Source organism: Falco biarmicus, chromosome 5 (assembly GCF_023638135.1).
Source record: "Falco biarmicus isolate bFalBia1 chromosome 5, bFalBia1.pri, whole genome shotgun sequence".
Taxonomy (NCBI): domain Eukaryota; kingdom Metazoa; phylum Chordata; class Aves; order Falconiformes; family Falconidae; genus Falco; species Falco biarmicus.
The window spans coordinates 17,055,042-17,075,679 of NC_079292.1; the positions used below are offsets into that span (position 1 = coordinate 17,055,042).

General features: G+C 42.1%; 2 protein-coding genes across 4 annotated transcripts in view; one reads left to right on the forward strand and one right to left on the reverse strand.

Moving 5' to 3' along the window:
• The window catches only part of FBXL13 (F-box and leucine rich repeat protein 13), a 95,425-nt gene extending 87,183 nt beyond the window's left edge, over positions 1 to 8,242 (forward strand). Inside the window, 1 exon segment of the mRNA XM_056339691.1 lies at positions 8,077 to 8,242. Coding sequence (XP_056195666.1) covers positions 8,077 to 8,242 — 166 coding nt within the window.
• The window catches only part of FAM185A (family with sequence similarity 185 member A), a 51,939-nt gene continuing 35,419 nt past the window's right edge, over positions 4,119 to 20,638 (reverse strand). The window contains exons 7-10 of one of the 3 annotated variants that reach the window (XR_008822063.1): positions 19,999 to 20,133; positions 11,112 to 11,229; positions 8,825 to 8,959; positions 4,119 to 8,499 (exon numbers count right to left, since the gene is read on the reverse strand). Coding sequence is in view for 2 of the 3 variants with exons in the window: in XM_056340194.1 (XP_056196169.1) it covers positions 11,114 to 11,229; positions 19,999 to 20,133 (251 nt within the window). In the remaining variant the exon portion in view is untranslated. The other 2 variants (XM_056340194.1, XM_056340193.1) reach the window with 2 other exon arrangements.

Here is a 20,638-nt window from a genome sequence, read left to right on the forward strand (position 1 = left end):
ATCTTGCTCCTTTTTCTGGGGGGTCTCCACACTGCTGATTTAGGATTCCTGTGGCCTCGTGTGGGTATCTACATATTCTAGTGTCAGCCAGAAGTGAAGAGAAATAGGGACCTCATCTACCTTTATGGCAGACACAATGTCCTCTTAGGGAAGTTTCTGCAGACACAGGATATCATCTCAAGGGCACATGGGAACCTGAGGAAGAAAACCCGACTGGGCCTAAAGCTCTCAGCCATTGTACTTGAGCTCACTCCAAGGGTTTCTGGCAGCCTGTTTCCTAATCACTGAATGTCCGTATATGGCAGAAGTAGATGGGGGTCTGTGCTCAAAATGCAGCATGGTTACAGCAGGTAAGTCGAGGTATCTAAGCCTAGTTTCATCAAGTACAATGAAACATACTTGTTAAGTATCTACAATTGGAAAAAACAGGTCATGTAACACAATGTAACTGGTCCCCTGATTCCCTGTGATATTTAAAAGCCAGTCAGTTCTGGTCAGATTTAGAATCGTAGAACCAGAGAATATCTCAAGTTGGAAGCGACCCATGTGGGTCATCAAATCCCTGCTTCTTGCAGCACGATCTAAAACTAAACAATATGACTTCGAGCATTGTCCAGATGCTCCTTGAACTCTGACTTGCTTGGTGCCATGACCGCTTTCCTGGGGAGCCTGTTCCAGTGACCAACCACCCTCTCAGTGAAGAACCTTTTCCTGTTGTCCAAACTGAACTTCCACTGACGCAGCTTCATTCCGTTTCCCTGTGTCCTACCACTGCTCACCAGGGAGAGGACATCAGCACCTCCTCCTCCCCTGCCCGCCTTGAGGAAGGTGCAGACTGCCGTGAGGGCACCCCTCAGCCTTCTCTTCTCCGAGCTGAACAGACCAAGTGACCTCAGTCACCCCTCCTGAGTCTGGCCCTCGAGACCTTTCACCTGGTCGCCCTCCTCTGGACATGCTCTAATAGTTTGATGTCCTTATACTGACACTGGGTGCCCAAAACTGCACCCAGTACTCGAGGCGGGGCCACACCAGTGCAGCAGAGTGGGACAGTCACCCTTGACCAGCCGGCTGTGCTGTGCTTGATGCCGCCCAGGACACAGCTGGCCCTTTTGGCTGCCAGGGCACGCTGCTGACTCATAGTCAACTTGCCACCCACCCAGACCCCTGCATCGCTTTCTGCAGGGCTGCTTTGCAGCCTCTCGTTCCCCCATTTGTATGTATAGCCAGGATTACCCCAATCCCAGTGGAGAACTAGCCCTTGCTCTTGTTCAGCTTTATACAGCTGGTGATTACCCAGCTCTCTAGTCTATCCAGATCTCTCTGAAGGCCTCTCTACCCTCAAAGGAGTCCTTTGCGTTCCTCCTAGTTTAGTATAATCAGCACACTTACTTGATGTACATTCGATCCCTGTGTCCAGATCATTTACACTAACATTAAAAAGCACTGGCCCTAAAACTAAGCCCTGGGGAACCCCACTGGTGATCGGCCACTGGCCTGATGTAACCCTACTTACTATTACTCTTTCAGCCTAACCTGTCACCCAGTTGCTCACCCAGTGTATTATGGACTTGTCTAGCTGTGTGCTGGACAGTTTATCCAGAAGAATGCTGTTAGAGACAGTATCAAAAGCTTTGCTAAAATCCAAAACCACCACGTCCATGGGCTTGCCTTGGTCAGCTAGATGGGTGACCTTGTCATAAAAGGAAATTAAGTTGGTTAAGCAGGACTTTCCCCTCATGAACCCGTGCTGGCTATGACCAATGACTGCATTGCCTCTCAACCGTTTTTCCATTACACTCCCAGAATAACCTCCATAATTTTACCAGGCACAAAAGTGAGACTGATAGGGCTGTAATTACCAGCGTCTTCCTTCTTACCATTCTTGAAAACTGGGAGAGCTGAGCGTAGAGCTGAGTTTTCAGCTGTGAGTCTCAAAGATGCAGCTTCAATGTCCATCACCCTTCCATGGGGGTTAAGAGCATCACAGACCAGGTGCCGTACACCTAGCACTGTACAGTGCTCAGACACGCCAAAGGGACGGAAAGTGGAAAAGAACTAAAGTTTAAGCATGGTTGATATAGCCGAGTATAAAACTTGATCAAACATTGTGAGAGTACGAAATATATAATACTATCTTACATAGAGAGTATCCATACTAGGAGCGCTCTAACCCCACTCTAACAGGACTGCTGCAGACAGCGCACTCCCTGCTAAACCATTCCAGGGTTTAATAGTCACTTTAGAGACCACAAGACCAATGCAAATGCTTAATAACTTAAAAGATATTTCCAGCGTGCTTCATGCTTTCCAGACCCTCCTTGGTGTATTTCCTTCTGTCTCACCGCAAACAATTCTGCTGTCATTACTTTTCTTTACTTCTCTCTGACTTAGTTTTCTTAATGTCGTCTCAGAACTTCCTTCTTAACAACTCTACTAATTAAATTACTTGTTAGATACAGCACATGTTCTGAATGGTATGCAAGAGTAGTAACTGAAAAAATCACTGTAAATGAATACACTGTTCATTCTGAAAAAAGATATTTCAAATACATTTAATCTCCTTATAACTTCCTGATTTAGTTTTTCTCCTATTAAGCCTCAAGGGATTTTCTTTTACTCCCAGATTACTGTTGTTGGCTTGCTTTTTCTATGACTTCATATCTTTGTTTAGAGCAATAAACAGTGCGTCATCCCTTTCAGGCTCTGGTTGCTTATACATCTTCCCATAGAGGTGTGGTGTAGCAGGAACATAAATTTGTGCAAGTTCCAATTTATGCTGGGTGAGCCATCATCAAAGAGCTGACATGACTTCTCAGAAAACTGTGTTATTGTAGCCTTTGCAGGATGAGCCACGATTATGCCTCTGCCTCAGTCCCATATTCTGTGGGTTCTCCAAAACGTCTTGATTAATCTTTCCTGACTCAGCCAAGGAATTTCCCAACCAGTTATTTTTACTGTAAGGGAAGCCCTGGAGAGTTATAGAGCTTTGCAAAACAAAAAAGCAACCATGAGACACACATCTCCACCCAGTGTTATCTTCGCCCTTTTTGTGATTTTTAGAACTAGGCAAACTTTGCTGATTTCACATTCTTGAGCCTGATCTTCTGGTGTGTGACAGTGGATGGTTCTTTTCTGTGCCAGCCTCAGTCTCTAACCCTTTGCACAATATGTTCAATGATAGGAAACTCCTACCCCGTGCCATTTGAGCCCGGGACAAAAACTCATCAGGTGGATAGATCACGTAGAATAATTCAGCACTGAAGATTTTTTGCTTGTTCCTTCCAACAGGTCTGAAGAGCCTCCCTAGACCTAGGCAGGCTGCAGAACAGACTGACCACATCATGATCGGAGTGGCTTTTCAATCAGACTCTAAAATTGTCATTAGATGGAATGATATGAAGAAAATAAAAAGGAGGTCACAGCTAGATTCAGATATATTCCACGTCCTGTATGTGTCAGTTTAGAAAAAATCTATTTTTACTGTAGTTCAAGGCCAGTGTTGCAAAGATGATATAAAATTTATCTTCTGCCAATAACTAGATCAAAAGCATGGTAAAATATGGCAGTAATTCTGCAGTCAGTCATCTTGCAGTAGCTTTTCAAGGACATCAGAAGCAATGACAGTACTGTCACTAATATGTCCCAATAGAGTTTTATAAAACTATGTATTTCATTCACAACCTGTAGTAATAAGCAACAGACTGTCAGGAAAATGAATAATAGGGCCTCATTCTCTGTTGTCGGAGTAACTCTTAAAAACTTATTCAAGTTCTTAGATTTTCACAGAACAAAGAGGAAAAGGCTGGTTTCAAGTGTAATTTATGTTCTGCAGGTGTGAAACCTGCATTTCAAAGATATTTCACTCCCTGGTTAAGGAGATAGAAGAGGACAGCTATGTAAAAATCAGATTAATCTGCTAAAGACTAAACATGCTTGTGGCTTAGGTTCTAAATAAGCAACAGAAGAAAGAGGGTTTTCGTTTAAAGTTGCCCTGCAAAATCTGTAAATCACATGTACTTCATTTTGCCAAAGGAATTCCCCATTATTTTTTAAACACTAACCAGTCCTAGCAGACATCTCTTAATAGACTGAGCCTTGCAAATATTGAGGCATATCTCTTGTATTGTGTCACAGTCTTTTTCAAAGTTTTATTTTTGCCGTTTCGTTAGATTAAAATAGAAAACATATGGAGCCACAAAGTTCTTCAAGTTTCAGCCCGATGCAGCTTCATAGGAAACAGTTACGAGCATGAATTGTCCATTCTTTCCAGTATCAGGTAGATTCGAGGTTGTATTTACCAGCATGCTAGCCTGGTTCCAGGTTTATTAAATGTTAGAAGAAAAAAGGGTCTGTGGCCTGATATGCTGCTGTACATTCTGTACCCAGAGGCTAATGACCTTTCAGTTAATCTTGTTTCTACACGCCATAAAGAATCATGGATAATCTGCCTGTGGGAGTATATGATGCTGGTACAATTTATTTCTTCTACTAGAGGAAAAGAAAGCTAACTAACTGCTTTTTAAAATGTGGCTTCTGTAGGAAAAGGCTGTGTCAGTTGTGATTCACTTGGGCCTAATCCTACAAGAAATAACACACTGGCATCTTTAGAGAAACACTTCTCTTCCCTGTAAAACACTCTCCTTAAACTTCAAAACACAAATACTATTTAAAGTTGGCTGTGGTGATGAGAAAGGTGTGGTGCTCCATAAACATTTTTGGGTGCAAAATGAGAAAGGAAATCTGCCGTTGCCTTGAGAAGCCAGCCAGCCTTGTGCTTTCACCAAACTGCATCTCGGCTGTAAGGCTGGTTCTTTGAGAGCAAAATTAAATGCTTCCTTCTTTCTTGTCTGCACTAATGTGAAACTAGTTACATTTCTTTTAAATTAGTGACTACTCTGTTACCAAGTGACTCATCGACAATTACAATTCTTGCCTTTGACATGGAAATTACATTGGGTCTGTATAGTTTTAATACATTTGACATTTGGAGGACATTCTGATTTGGTTTTGTTGTTGTGTTTTATGATGGTTGCTGTTGGTTAGAAAGGAGATTGCAAGAACTCCGTTTTCTTCTTAGGTATTATCCAAATATTCAGGTCTCAAGGCAGGAAGGATGTGGGAGTCCAAGACACATGTAATCAGAAATGAAGACAACCTACACATGATTTGGTAAAGGACTAAGAAGAAATACTCTTTTCTCTTGAGGAAGCAACAAAAATACCATAGTACTGCCTTCTCACTAACAGCAAATCGCTCTTCAGAAGTGACACAGAAGCTCCTGGAGTGCCATGTTTCAGCCATCATGTGCACTTGAACTGGATACCATAAAATCAAACAACTACTGTAGCTGCCGCAGACCTCAGAACACTGCAGGTTTCATGTAGTCTTATCACTTTTTGTAACCTGGAGCATGCTTGCAGGATGCTTTCTGCTTTTCACATTAGCTGCCTGCCTCCGCTTGCCTCTTTGCCTTAATTTCTCCTGCGTTTGCACTATAAACAGTTCTCCCCTGTTTAAGTTTTTATTTTCCATTACTTTTTATTCTTGATTGGTTTTTCTAACCTCATCTCAAAAAGTCCTTTTCAAAACCTCTGCTTTTTATTATGATAGATCCAGTCAGACATTTCTGAATTTTGGAATGGCTCAGGATTCAGACTGCGATACAGAACTGCATTTCCTAGCTACCCCCTCTTAGTACAAGGGATTGAAACTTTGGGTAAGGATTCAACTATATATTCCAGTGCTGCTAAAGCCATGTGTTTGGGCCAGTACTTCTGTCTGACTTACACCAAGAGATAGTTGCTTTGCCAAAGATAATTGTAATTATTTGCTGAATTTTTTTTATTCATCAGTGTGCTCCTTTAAGACACTATATGAATAAATATGCAGGCTCTGCCATAGTACAGTATATCTGAAATAAATGATCTGTTTTGCCATGTGTTCATGATTAATGAATGGCTGTTTCTGGCAAACTAATCAACTGTAGCTCCAGGCATGGGACAGCGTAAGTTTCCAAAAAAATAGTAACAGCTCCCCTTATACATGCTTCAGACAGCCACCATACATTGGAGTTTCCATGAAAAACAGGAATTTGGACTTGGATGAGTTGACTTTTATTTTACAGCTTAGAGCTTATAGCTCATATAAATTGTGCACACATTCCTCAATGCACAGGCCTCCCTAATATAAAAACAGATACAGCCTTGTGCTCATGTGGTTCATACAAGTGTGTCAGTGTTAGATTTTAAAAATAAGGATCCCGCAGCGGTTGAAAAGAACCCCTCCTTGCTTCACTAATTTTGTCCCTTTTCCACCCCTCCCTGCTTCGGTGGTGCAGGCATTACAGCTGTGCATGTCTTGCCTCTTTTGTAACCGTCTTCAGCATTTTCACTTTTTTGGGGAAAAAATATCATAGTATTACTGGCAGTTCACAGACCACTTGCGATTTTTTTCTAGTATTGTCCAGACGCCATATAATATATTGGTACAGAGCTTAGGAAACTGGCCAGCAGGGAGAAAGGCTACCTTGCTGCAGCTCCAACACACTAGATCAGGTTGAATCTCCTGCAGAGGACGGGAGATGTAGAGACCTGGCTCTTCCCCAACGAGCACATGAGTACGTTCGGCCCGGGGGAGCTTTCTGGAGTGCAAGAGCCAGAAATGGGGGGAGGCTGGGGGAGGCGGGTGCTCTACACAGCCGGGAGCGGGCTGCCAGCCAAGTCACAGAAGTGATGGAAATAAAGAAATATTCAGAAGACTGAAAGTGGTGGGTTGAGTTTTCTCGGCTCAGGAAGGCAAAGGTACTGCCTGAAAAGGAGGGAGAGGAGAGAGTTGCTCTTCAAGTTCTTGTTTGGGTGTTTCACTCAGCAGGCCTGATTTTCTCCTATTTCTGCGTCATCTTGCTGCAGTTCTTTGGTTTTGTGTTGAATGCTGCAAAGGGGTAGCACCACAAAATGTTGAGGGAGATCAGAGGGGTCATGGGTGTTTTTGGACATCAAAAGTAATTCTCTTCAGGTTCAGCTGTTGCAGAAGCTGCAAAAGAGCCTCCGGGCGAGCTCAGGGCCAGTGTGGGTAACAGTACGGCTCCGTAACACTGCCCGTTGCATATTCAATTAGGGTTTAGAAACAATACACCTTAAAAAGAGGTGGGTGACAGAAGATAACTACAAGTGGAGAGGTTAGCTGAAAAGAAAGCAGAAGGTCAACGAGGAGAGGGTAAAAATACTTGGAAGCACCACAGAGACTGTTGAAGAAAAATGATAGGGAGCTGCACGGTTACTAGAGCATTCCTATACAGCTGTGAAAAACCATTCTGGAGACTCTGTGATACCTTTTGATATAACTGGTCCTTGTTTGGTGTCATTCTCTTCAAAACACGGCATGATTATTCCAATGGCATCACCCACTTAGTCCCAAAGATCCATGCTTTTGGCTCCCCAGTCCAGACAGACATGGACACGCTAGAGCAAGGGCTGATGAGGGCCACCAAGAACATTAAAGGCCTGGAGCACATGATGTGTAAAGGGAGGCTGAGCAAGTTGCTTTGCTCAGTCACAAGGAGAGGCAGCTTGGGCTGGAGACCTTACTGCCATCTAGAACTCTGCCCAGAGGATACGGAAGACACGGCCAGTCTGTTCTCCAGGGTGCACTGACTGGACAAGTGGCGTATGTGGAGTTTGGATTACATTCAAGGAAACTTTTTTTTTTTTTTTTAATCAGGAGGCTGGTAAAACACTTGAACAGGATCCCAGAGAGGCTGTGCAACTTGCATCCCTAGGAGATACTCAGAACTCAGCTGGCAAAGCCATGACCCGCCTGGTCTAGTTGGATCCATTTAGAGCAAGACCAGCATTAAACAGGCTCCAGAGGCCTCTTCCAATCCAGTCTATTCTGTGACTCTGTGGCCTAACCAATTATCTTATTTTTTAGTTTCCACAACACCTCTTATAATATTAATAGCTTCAGTTAAAAAAAATATGAACTTTTGCTCATTGAACAGCTTTTAGCATTCTTTGTAGAAACAGCCTCTGCAAAATATTTTTACTTTTGTCTTTTTTTTTTAAACTCTTGTTGCAGACAAACTGTCTTGAAATATACAGCCAAACTGGAGAAACAAGAACATAACAATGCTGACCCTCCTTCCTGGCTTGGATATGACCGGGATGGGATGGTAACGTACTCACCTTCACAAAGAAACACCCATCAGAGCCTGAATAAACAAATTCTTCCAAATGAAAAATAAATAAATAGTGCACCATCATCTACAGTTCAAGGGTTTTCCACTGGAGCATAAAAAGAACACTATACTGTTTTTCTTAAAAACTAATCATACTTTAATAAAAGGGAATTTGTTGAATTAGCAAGGAAGCATTGCAAATCTTTCTCACAGGAGTGTGCGTATGCCTTCAAGCAAGACAGCTGCGCTGAAACAACATTGCTGACTTTCAGATGTTCATTCAAGCTGTCTTCATTTCTCAATAACGAGAAGTTTTTGCAGTCCTGTGCAGAGTAAGCAATAAATAAATGTGTGTGTGTGTGTTCAGGGTTCTTGTTTACCATGAAGATCCTCTCCAGGACTTAAAACACCCTGACTCCCCACAGAACTTTGCACTTGACATGGTCGGTACTCACTCATCCAGTAGTGTGTTCTTGAGCAGTGAAGGACAGTGAATAGGCCCTGACTACCAGTTCCATAATACATAACTACACACGCACATTTAAGCACAGTTCTCTACTTCTCAACAGTCACTTGCACACCCAGAGCGCAAATTCTCATAAAAGCCTCTCAGGCTGAGTTCACCTCTCTGAGCGAGCTGATGCTTACATTTGCAGATCTGAACTGTGGGCTGGCTGGCAGCTAATGGACTCAGGAAAATCAAATAAAAAGGAGCACAGATGAGAAAAGTGTTAAAGGATAAATCTTCTCCGGTTACAAGAACATGTCTTCTCATCAAATGGACTGGAAAAAAAGCACACATGGGATTTGCCATTCAAATCCTAATTACTGATAACCTAGTAATCTTTCCTTGTCTGGAGAAAAATATAAAGTTTCACCTCATTGTAATAGAACAAGACATTACTCAAATGCTTTTGGAGAAACTCCCAAAGATTTGTCTTTCTTCAGCTCATTCTTGACCTTTATATTGAAGTTCTAGCTGGTCTCAACATTTATTAGCTTGGAAAGAATACAATCAGACTGGCTTTAGTGGTAGCATGATTTTTCTGACAGCTTATTTAAACTTCTTTAAGCTAGAAACTAACAATTCTAATGTTTAATTACACCTAGATTTAAAATATGAATGCCTTAGGTTGCTTGCTTTTGAACACAGAAGAAATAACATGTTTTCTTTCTATGTTCTCCCTTAAATTGCTAATGCAGCAGTCCCCAAAAGCACAACCTTAATCACAGAGGCTGACAGGCTTTGTATGCCAGGTGAATAACGGAACCATTAAACTGACTCGATTTTGTGAACTATCCACTACACTGCTTTTATTTTTCAATGCAGTTTGAATTTAGAAGTGCTTCTTTCACTTCATCTACAGCAGTGCACGGGAATCGTTAGTTTCAAAGTTTTTTCAGGTAATCTAAAACCATTACACATTTATTAATTTTGTATCTTTAAAAAGTATAATAATAATATCAAATAATAACTACTAATATATTGCTTTTAGTAACAATATTAGTAATGTTTTATATATTAGTGTTTACATTAAAAATACATATAGTTTGCCATATACATCAGTGCCCACCTCATCCAAACAAACAGTACACACAATGGCAAACAACGTGGAGTTTTTAACCACCCTGAATTACAGTAAAAATGCTGCCCTTGATTATTGAAGTCCATTAGCCAGGGGCAATTACACCTCTTGCAAAATCCTGTAAGGAGAAGTTCATCCCGTAATGTACCAATATGATGTAAAGTACAAACATACGTATGCACAACTTAAAACCTGAGCTGACGCTGAACTCTTCTTTGCTATGCTCCATCCACTCAGTTGGCAAGAATCCTTACATTTCAATTTTAAAGACAAATTCCAGTACTTCTTTTATAAAGTGCCACCTATACGTATGGAAAGGCTTTTAAACCTCCCTTTACTGTGTGTTTGTATTATGGTAACACAATAATCCTCCACAAAAGCCACGTATACCCTTGTACAGGGCACACGTACTTCCCTCACCACACTCCTCTGCCTCTCTGCCTCCAAGAGCGTACAGCCCTTACCGTCCTGCCATGCAAGGCTGACAGGAAGGCGCTGGAAATGTAGCAAACAGGTGACAGATCTCGGTTCTTAGGCCAATACTCCCATTCTTTGGCAGCTTTTACCTTAGGGGAATGTTCATGTGGACTCATCTGAAGTTCAGTTGGGAGAGTGTTCCTCCTTGGTATCAGCCAGATCTGCACTTACCAGTATTATTTTAAAAGCTTTTCTTTGCAGACGAACAGTGGTAGACATAGCGAGAGTTCTTATTCCTATCCACAAACAAGTGGTTCAGGCTGGCACAAAGCAAGTTCTGTCATTTCTGTCATGTAAGTACCCACTTCACTTACACACAGAGTACCCGTTGACAAGACAGAAAGTGCTTAGAGGTCAAATGCCAAATGAGAAGACTAAATGAGAACTACAGTTCTGAAAGCGGCTTTATCCTATCCATGATACAAATAATTTGAAGAAAATTTTCTGCATTTTGCATGAACTAGTATAATTCCCACATTGCTAAGAAATTTAATTTTAAAATATAAACCAGCTTGCACAGCGTGCCATCTTGGAAGTAGATTTTTGTGTTTTCAAATATGAGAGGTTGAAAATGCTTTTATTTTAAAATATGACCCCAACTTTTGTTTGAAAGTTACCAGCTTTTAAACCGACATGGTAAGTGTGTCAGGTTATGCATGATGAGTATGTGTATCTGAATATTGTCATTCCTAAAAGGCACTGAAAATAAACCTGGCCTGTTAAACACTGGCCACTGTCACAGGCAAATCTTGGGCCAAAATGCCCTTTTAAAATACTGTTTCTCTCATATTAAGAATATACATTCAACTTTCATAATTTTACAGAAATGTTCCTTTACAATTTCCTTATTTAATCTCTTTGGCCTATTTCACCTTTAACAATTCTTCAGCTTCACAGACTGGATCCAGCTTTGGCTTTTAAGATACACCTTGCCATGTTGTGTGTCAGCCTTTATCCATTTGTCTGTTTCATTCCTTTGATTCATGTGACCTGGAAAAGAGCGTTCCGTTTAGGTTAGACACACAGCAAACATACCATCCTCACATTGCCATTTCTTTCAAGCTCCCTAGAAATGCTTCTAAGACTTATTTTTAAGACAGCTTCTGACATTTTATTCTCAATACAATTTTTTGAGTTAATCTCATGTCCCATAACACGTTATTACAATAAAGTTGTGGGTTTTGTAATATAGTACTGCAGATTTTATTATGGACTAGGAAATACCCCTCCGGGCACCCCCTGCCCCGGCCCGGGGTCCCCCCCGCTGCGATCTGTCCCCCCCGGGGGCGCCGCCGCCGTGGCTGAGGGCTCGGCCTTGCCCAGCGGCGGGGCCGCCTTGGAGCCGGCTGGCACGGGCTGGCGGGCAGGGGGGGCTGCGGGCACCTGTGCACAGCGGCCGCCCCACCGCCGCCGCACACGCCTGGCGCACCAACACTGTGCATACATTTGCATTAGCCGCTACTCTGGTTAAGTAATTTGAAAAGTTTTCATGTTTACAGTAAACACAGAAGACACGTGGTATGACCTGGTTTTCCAGGTGAGCAGACACGCTGCTATTGCTGCTTTCTTACAATGATGGCCTAAGCAGAAACCCAGAGCAACCAGAACCTGCCCTGCCCGTCTGCTTCCATGTTTCACAGGAACTCTGTATCCAGCATGGCCACACTCTGAAAAGCGCAGTGTGTAACAGACGGGAGAAAGGTCGATCTACCCTCTTTGTACAATTAAGAAAATGAGGCCAAGAGAGAGAAAGTGACCTTCCAAATCTCTACAGATTTATGACCAAAGCGGGAATAAAACTAGGATCTTTTAAGTCCCAAATCAAGTGCCTTTATCGCAAGATCAACCTTCACTTTGGTTTATCTTTACAAAACATCTTTTATTATTATTTAATGTTTGTGTGACTAAGTGAATTCTAAGTTTAGAACTTAATTTGAGCCTGGAATAGCATAAGGGATGGCAGGGAAGCAGATTCTGAAGAAACTTTGCAACATGCTCTGCTCTGACCTGTAACACAGCTGAGGTTAAATTCTGGCCACATCAAAAACAGTGGCGAAACTCCAACTGACATCACTGCATTGGTTTCCACAACTCAAACCTACGTGCCAGGATGTTTCAGTAGTGTTTCAGTGCCTCGGTACTTTTAAGTGGGATTAATTTAAGGTTACGGGCCAAACCCACATGAACTCACCAGCAGGCTGAGGTACCATATAGAAATACAGGATTTTCAGAGGAGTCCAACAGTGACAGAGTTCTCCCCCTGAATGAAGAGGTATTTCAGTGTCCTTTGCTACCAGACTACAGCTCGCCTTTGAGGATCTCCATGTGGATGTCCGAGTAAAATTTCTTCACTCCCGACTGAGACTGCTGCTGCCTGGAGCGATCACACTCAGTCTTAATATCATTCCTACTGTCAGGCAGAATCCACAGTTCTACTCCCCATCTAATTATGCACTTAAATCTATGATGATCATCACAGAGTTGGACAAATGTGTTGTACGTAGAATCTGTTAAAATCTGAAACTTCAGTTCCTCAGAAAGCTTTCCTGAATCACTGATCTGCAACGGTATTGTACCAGAGAATAAAGAACAGAAATGAAAACAAAGCCTGTCTTTTAAGTAGAGGTAGCCCTTAGAACAACAGATCAGTCTGAATTTTGAATAGGAAATAGCCTCCAGGGGTCAAAAAAATGAACTAACAAGAAGTGTAGAGGAAAATTTCAGTTGATCCCTTAACAGAGTTGTAGAACACTGAAAATACAGCTTTTTGCTTTTTTTTTTTTCCCTAAAGAGAGAGGACACAATAGGGAAGCGATGTATTTCCAGAAAGTGCATATTGAAGTGCTTGGTCCAAGTTCCCCTCTCATGTTTTTGTCACTATGGCTTGTACTTCTGTACAAGGAACAAACGCTGAAGCACAAAATCAGCCCTGTAAACAAAGTTTCATGCACCGCTTACACCCTGCTGTACTTTTGCTGAAAAGTTACGAGTTCTGAAGAAATGCAGACATCAAGTTAACAAGAGCTGTTTTAAAGCTCAGTTGTTGTCTGAACTCTGTTTCTCATTTTGCATTTGCTATGTGAACTTCGAAAAATGTTTTGTTCCTTATGCCTCTTTTGGAGATTTGCCTGTGAAGAGAATGCAGAAAATATCAAACCGCCTGCAGGAAAGTGAGTGTCAAATTCCCCTCCCTAGGGATGAAGATCTTCCAACTCAAAATTTTAAGGTTATTAAGCCTATCACCAGTAGCAGGTTCAAACCAAGCTTAAGATACTTAAATAGCTTTTTGTGTATGAGGTGCAAATCAAGCAACAAGGTTTAGTTGGAGACCTTCTGATGTACTCACTGCCTGTACTCTGAATACTGTGGGAACATCAGTGGATTTTGACGATGACTTTGCTAGCATGATTAAATCACAAAAGCCGCCAGCCTGCTGGATTGAGAACGGGGGGTAGGGTGGGTGGAAAAAGGATTTCATTTCAAAACCCACCAGTCAAGATGGCATGAGAGAAGACAGATGCACTGGTATATGCTGCATGGCCACCTTTTCGGTATAACGCCCAGGAAAAAGGTTTGGGTTTTTTTCATGTGTGGTATTCTAAAGGCAGAGCACACCTTTGCAGAACTTCACACAGTCAAGTACTGACTGTTTATTCACCTGCCTTCCTGGAGACTGGAGAGGTTAGAGCTCTATTTTTGTATCATAAAACACAAAGTGGCATATTTTAGATGTTGTTCACTGGGTTAGGACATCGGTCTATCTCAAAAAGGTTGTGAACAGCTCGAGTTAAATGCAAGCTGAAATCAATAAAAATCTGTAGGATAGCATCTCATCTAACGTGTTTTATAAAAAGTTGGATGAACTTTCTCTTTGACTTGAAGGAATGTAATCTTTTCCAGATACAACCTGGGCCTTTGCCTTTTTTTTTTTGTTTGTTTAGTTTGGTTTGGGTTTTTGTTAAGATACTGCTTAAGGATCGAGATTTCACAGAGGGACAGTGTTTAGAGGGACACCATAAAACAAAGCTCTTCCCACTCAATTCTAGTGGCAAACAGTCAATAAAAATTGCTTCTAGGAAAGAAGAAGAGTTTTGAAGAAGTGCCTTGAGAACAGAGAAAACCAGGAGGGACGCAGCAGTGGATAGTGTTACTCCTGGGATCAGAACCGTAACTCTGAATGCAACAGACCAAGTCAGCTGCACAGTGGGAGGAAGAGGGCTACACCTGCACAGCTGTTAAGTTTCAGCAGACTGACATAATACAAGCTCTTTCAGTTACTTCCCTTTTAAAGGCAAGCTGCTTGCCTCACATTATTCACTGCCCATTCAGCTGTGTTTGTATTTAACCCTGGAACTCCGTGCAGCTAAAAACATAGACATTACCTTAATGTAAACAATATAGAATTTCTGATAATGCGAGCAGTTAAACACATCCGTAAAGCTTTGTGTGTGGTATACGAGACTCATGCGGTCAGCTCCCGCCTTTCACCCTGGCTCTGAAGCAATCCTAAAGGGTAAGTCCACAGCACTTCATAGGCCACTCTCCCAGCACTACTGTATGAGGAGCCATTGTGTGAGCAGTGAGAAAGAAGTTATTCCTGAAGGTAGGAAACATCTGTCTAAATCCCCTATGTTCCAGAGTGGAATCCAGATCTAACCTCAGGCAGATGGGAAAGTCTTACTATTTCAGCACAAGCCCGAGTGAATGATCATTGTAAGGAGAAAGGTGCTTCTCACTACAATCTACCTGGAGAACCAGACAGGGTGGAAACACTTTAAGTATTTAGTTATAAAGAAAAATCCAGAAAAATCAGAAATACCGGCGATATCAATGTCCATCTTTTCAAGGGGATCTGATCAGCCAAGCTGACTCTCTCCAGAGGCACATACAGAGGAAGGGCACCTAAGGAGTCCCTAGCGATCAAAAGAATAATTGGGTGCTGGATCAACCCATAAGGTAGAGGCAACATATACCTGGAAACTTTCAGGGGAGGAAAAAGGTTGGAGAAGACAACAGGGGATTCCTCTCCATACCCAGGATAGACACCCGAGGGAAGGCGTAAGTTAACATGGAAGAGAGTGCCCTGTTACCCGTGTGCATACCCAGAAGGCATGGCTCAGAGGAACACCGTTCAGGTGTGGCTCTGCAAAGCTCTGGGGCTGCCGATGGGGTGGGATTAGCACCAAAAGCTAAAAATCCTGTTAACTGCTGCAATTGTTGTCACGCTGGATGACATAAGGAGCTGGTATGTCTCAACTTGGGGGAGAACACTAATTCCCAAAGAGTACGTTCTTTGTAAAAGGGCAGACAAATACAAAGAGGTTGGTTCGCCAACTTGAGAAAGTAAGAGCAGGGAGACACAGTTACCTACAAACCCAAACATCCACAGCCTCTGAGTAGCACCTGTGACACTGTGGGACTTTTACCAAGGAAACTCACACAAGTGCCAAAAACCAGATGGAGTAAGTGACTGCCAAAGTTAAAAGCTCGCTTGGCACCAAGCAGATGGATGGCATCAGGTCAAAGGTTGCTGCCGGAGATGAACTTGGCACTAGAACTGGGGCCAGGGATGGAGAAAGATCTGGAATCAGATGAGTCCCTGGCACCACTCTTGAGATGGAAGATTTACACTGTTTAAGAAAGGGGGTTGTATTCCAGACAATTAAATTTGGAAATTGACACCATCAGCTCCAAGGATCCAAAGAAAGTCTCTGGATGACTGCAAGACTCTTTCCAGCGAGCTTACAGTTGTCAACACGCAAGCTGGCAATGACAGTGGGTAGAAACGTGCCCACTGGCTGCATTCGTTTACTCCCCACATTTATCCACCCACATGCCTCATAACCTGCCGCTGAGTTACTATGGAGTGGGTGGGAGCAGCTGGTCACGTGAGCTTCAGAGAAGAGAAAAGAGGGCTGAAAGCAGCCTCCTGAGGATGCACTGCATTTAACCTGACACGCTCACCCAGCCTGTTCTTTGCAACCTGCAGTGCTGACAGTCCTACGGCCTCACCAGACAAGTGCTTACTACCAGAAAGTTTATCTTGCCGTTTAGCTATGTTTTCTTTACTGTAACGTCAAATCATAATTTCTAGCCCTATCATCTGTGGACAAAGAACAACGTATTTCTTTCATCTCTGCAACAATTTCTTACATACTGGAAAAATGTACCTTATCTCAGCCTTCTCTTCTTTAGACAGAAACAACACTATTTTTAGTCTTCCCTCATGAATCATGTTTTTAGGCCTCTGATCATGTGTTCTCCTTTGTCTCTAACAGTTGTCCATATCCTTTTCTGAAGTGCAGTACTCAAAATTGGACACATTCCAGCAAAGTATTACTAATGCCATGTAAAGCCAAGGGATTATTTTGAGTTTTGCAGAACAGTTGTGTTAATACACTATATTTTTTTCAACTGTGTAACATAATTGTTTTCCCATTTACTGATGTTTTTATTGAAATATTCCTCCTCTTGGGACCACACAGGTAGTTATTCCTACCTTCACATTTTGAACTTAAAATAATTTATTGGAAAAATGGCCTAAAAAGCTCGTAAATCAAGATTATATGACAGTCTAAGCTCATTCTCTGCTTAAATATTTGCAACTTCCTTCCTCTTACCATATGTAGTACCAGATACAGTTAATGATCTCTACGGGCTTCTTAGATCAGCTGATTTAAGAATACAGGCAGACCTGGAGACACGGGGAAGGCAGAGACATCGAGCAGCAAGGGCTGCCCTCTGTCAGGGAAAGGAAAAGGATGCCTTGACATGATTACAATCAGAAATCACTGGAGTTATTCAAGCACTCTCAAACTAGAGTCTCTAACAAACACTTTCATAGATGGAAGGTGGACCAGTGGTTAGGACAAACCCCTCTTTTTATAATAGATTTCATTATCCCATACATACTTCTTCTAACAGTGCCTTCTGATGTCAATGGAAACAGATGCTTTATCCTTGCAAATTACTCTGAAGAGTAAACTCCCCAGTACTGCTCTCTAGTTCCATCCCTTTCTCAGCAAGTGTCCCAGGTTTGCAGCAAAGTGCCTACCTTTTAGAAAAGGGCAAAACACCTTGTCACACTCCTCATCACTCTGCCACCACAGCACTTACTCCAGGCTTTCATCATCTTGCTTTGACAAAAAATCCCACTCTATTTGTTGGCTATCTTGCAAAACCCTGGATATGATGGCTTGTGGGATTGTAACGTACTGACTTCCTCACTCAGTGTGGAAATGGGAGCCATGAAGCAGGGTGACAATGTACATCATAACCACTGGAACAGCAGCAGGGAAGGGTTTCCTTGAGCAGATAACAGACAAGGTGCACGTTTACCCAAGTCACAGAACTCTACTTTGTCTTCCCACTGACAGCCTCCTCTCTAACATCTCACAATATTCCCAGAAGCAAGTAAAGCCCCCTGAAAGCAACTAGTTCCTGTGTTATCCACATGAGAACTGGCCAGTTTCTGAAAAATCTATTTTTATACTAACCTTTGAGCTCTGAACTGCCTTGCTCTTGCGATACAGAGGGTTTTTTCCACTTGGCAAACCCCCTCTTCTCTATTTTATATTTCTTCAGTTGCAGCAGCAGGACAGCTATAGATGCTCATAGTGGATTTAACCCTGCCTGATGGCACGGGCTGGTGGGTAGGGGGGGCTGCGGGCACCTGCTCACAGCGGCCGCCCCCGGCCCCCCATACCCAAACCTGCTGCGCGAACCCAGTACAACACTGTACCCAGAAGTTCAACAGTGGATAATGTTTTCATCATATAGAAAAGAGTATTAAATTATTTTTAATTAGTTCAGAATCTTCTTTTAGAAGATAATTCTTAAATACAGACTTAAGAAGAGACTGTTGAGAACAAGGGGAGCAGTGCTCAGCCTACAGACGGACACCGTCCTCATGGGGTAGGGTAACGTACCTCCCTTGCCATGCCAAACAAATGTTACTGACTCAGCAAAGAAAGGGCAGACACTGTTTTCAAAATGGTAAGGAAAGGAGTGAAACATATTAAAACCAACTGCTTTGATCTCCCTTCAGGTTTGTTGCTTCTTACTGAGCAGTGAAGACAAGGGAGGAGAGCCCTGCTACACATCACCGGTTACATTGTGCCAGAAAACACTGAAAGCCAAATGCCAGGTATTTGACAGATAAAGATACATCACTCCAGGACAGAGCTAGTTTCTTTGAATTGTATCCTGCAGAAAATCTATTCCAGGGTCTGTTTTTCATTCCCCTGTATTGCGATGAATTTAGATTTATGTTTAATAAATTGTTTGTGCAATGCTGTAACTGATAATCAGTGGCCTAAGGCTGTTGCCACTGCATAATCCTTGCTGATCTCCATGCCTTTGGGATACGTACATGTGAAGGTTAACTAATCAGAGCTGCTTTTGGCCTCAGCTGCCAAGATAATGTCCACACAGAACGGTGGGTTGAAAAATTGCATCCACTTCAGCGATGACTGTCCTACATAAAGATTGACTGATTGACTGGGTCGTGAAACCAGACGAGCCATTCAGCTGTGTGTATTTGAAACACCACCCTTATCTTTCACATTTCCAAAGCAACAAGATGCTTGACGGGCCAGTGGTCCTCATTCACTGGGAGAAGTGTTGTTTTACTCCAGGCCATTCATTCCATACAGCCTTGCCAGATTTGGGGTCCCTCCAGGTCCTTCAGATTTCTAACCATGTTTTTTAAATTGTGTTTAATAACCATTAGTAAGTTTGAATGCTGGTTACTGTGCAAGGCAGGAAGAGATATGCCTATACATTTCAAACCTACTATTTTACACAAGCAGGCTACCTATTAAAGTTACCTACATCTCATATCTCCTGACTACGAGATGATCATCTTACACTGGGGGAGGAAAATAAGTTTTATGCATATTTTCTTAGGTTTAAAACCAAAGAAAAACCCAAAGCCTCACCCACTCTGCTATCGCATCAGGTCATACTGACATAACACATTCAAAAACAAAGCTGGAGCCTTCAGACACATTACGTTAATGTTTCCTCTTGAGTAAACTGAGTCATTGGCAACAGCAACAGCCTTAATTTCTAGATAGACACGTCTGGAGAGGAGAAGAGAAATACACCCCCTGACAATGAACTCTCCAACTGTTCTCTAAAGCAGGGAACAGCAAGACTTGGGATTTCCGAGTTCAGTCTTAAATGCATTAGAAGAATGTTTCCAGTAACTGCAGGCACCTTTGCATGTACTCTCTATTCCTCCGTGTTCTAGCTTCTGCTCTTCTCCTAGCTATCTCCCATCATTTCCCATCCCAGGCTATCCTGCACTGTTTAACATTTACACTGTACATTTATGAATGCGCCATACACTCCTTTTACTTCTCCCTCCCACCCAACAGAGACAGACAGAGAAAACTTTACATTATATTTTTAAGAGACATTCCCTGGCAATTTATTATATGTGACTGTCTAAGACTGCAAAGCAATGGACCAAATTCAGCCCTGGATTACCTCCCACAAATCCACGGGAATAATGCTGAGGATGAATTTGGCTCTAAGAATTTTGTTAGAGAAGCAGTTGTTTGCATTCACAAGTCATTTATGAAACCAAATGAAAAAGTCATCTAGTAACATGGGGAGTACAATGGCACAAGGAAACATTTGAACCTGAAACAGATGAAACAAGAAGCCAAGAGCAATAAACTTATAAGGAAACACAGATGCCTTTGACTAAGGCCAGACAGACATTTATTGGAAGCCAAGATTAGTAAGCCTTACCAGTTATAGTTACGTGATCATCTTTGGAGGCACTCTGTGTTTCTTTTAATTGGATCTCTGAGCTCACATCCACTTTTCTTCCAGATAACTGTAAAAAGGCTTTGAGAGAGGCAGGTACCTTGACTATAATTGAGCCTGGTAGAAATTTAAATGAAAGCTAGTTAGTTAAACATTGAGATCAAAACATGAAACAGGCAATTATTTAGCTAACACAAATCAATTTTTTTTAAGAGCCTTCAGACACAATAACCTCTTTTTTTGCCGCTAAAAGGATAAATGAAAATATTTTCATTTATTGTAACCAGAATACTGTATGTCACATGCAGAAAATGGTGTCACAGTATTTCCCTGGCGGACATGAAAATGAATGTTGACATATACTGCTAGCAACAGCTCTTAGTAGAGAATCTTATTAATAGAATGATCAAGGGAATTTTTTTTTAGATCTTACAAGTATTATGACTTCAGTTTAATCTTCTAGTTGTGTATTTATACTCCCGAGCAGACAAGGATTGGGTTTGATGATTAATCCAGCCACTGCGTGGCACATTATGAAAGAACTGCTCCTCTGAATCATGAGATGCAGCTTACATACTGTTAACGCTAGCTAGCAATTGTCTTTGCATCTGTTCAAGGATGC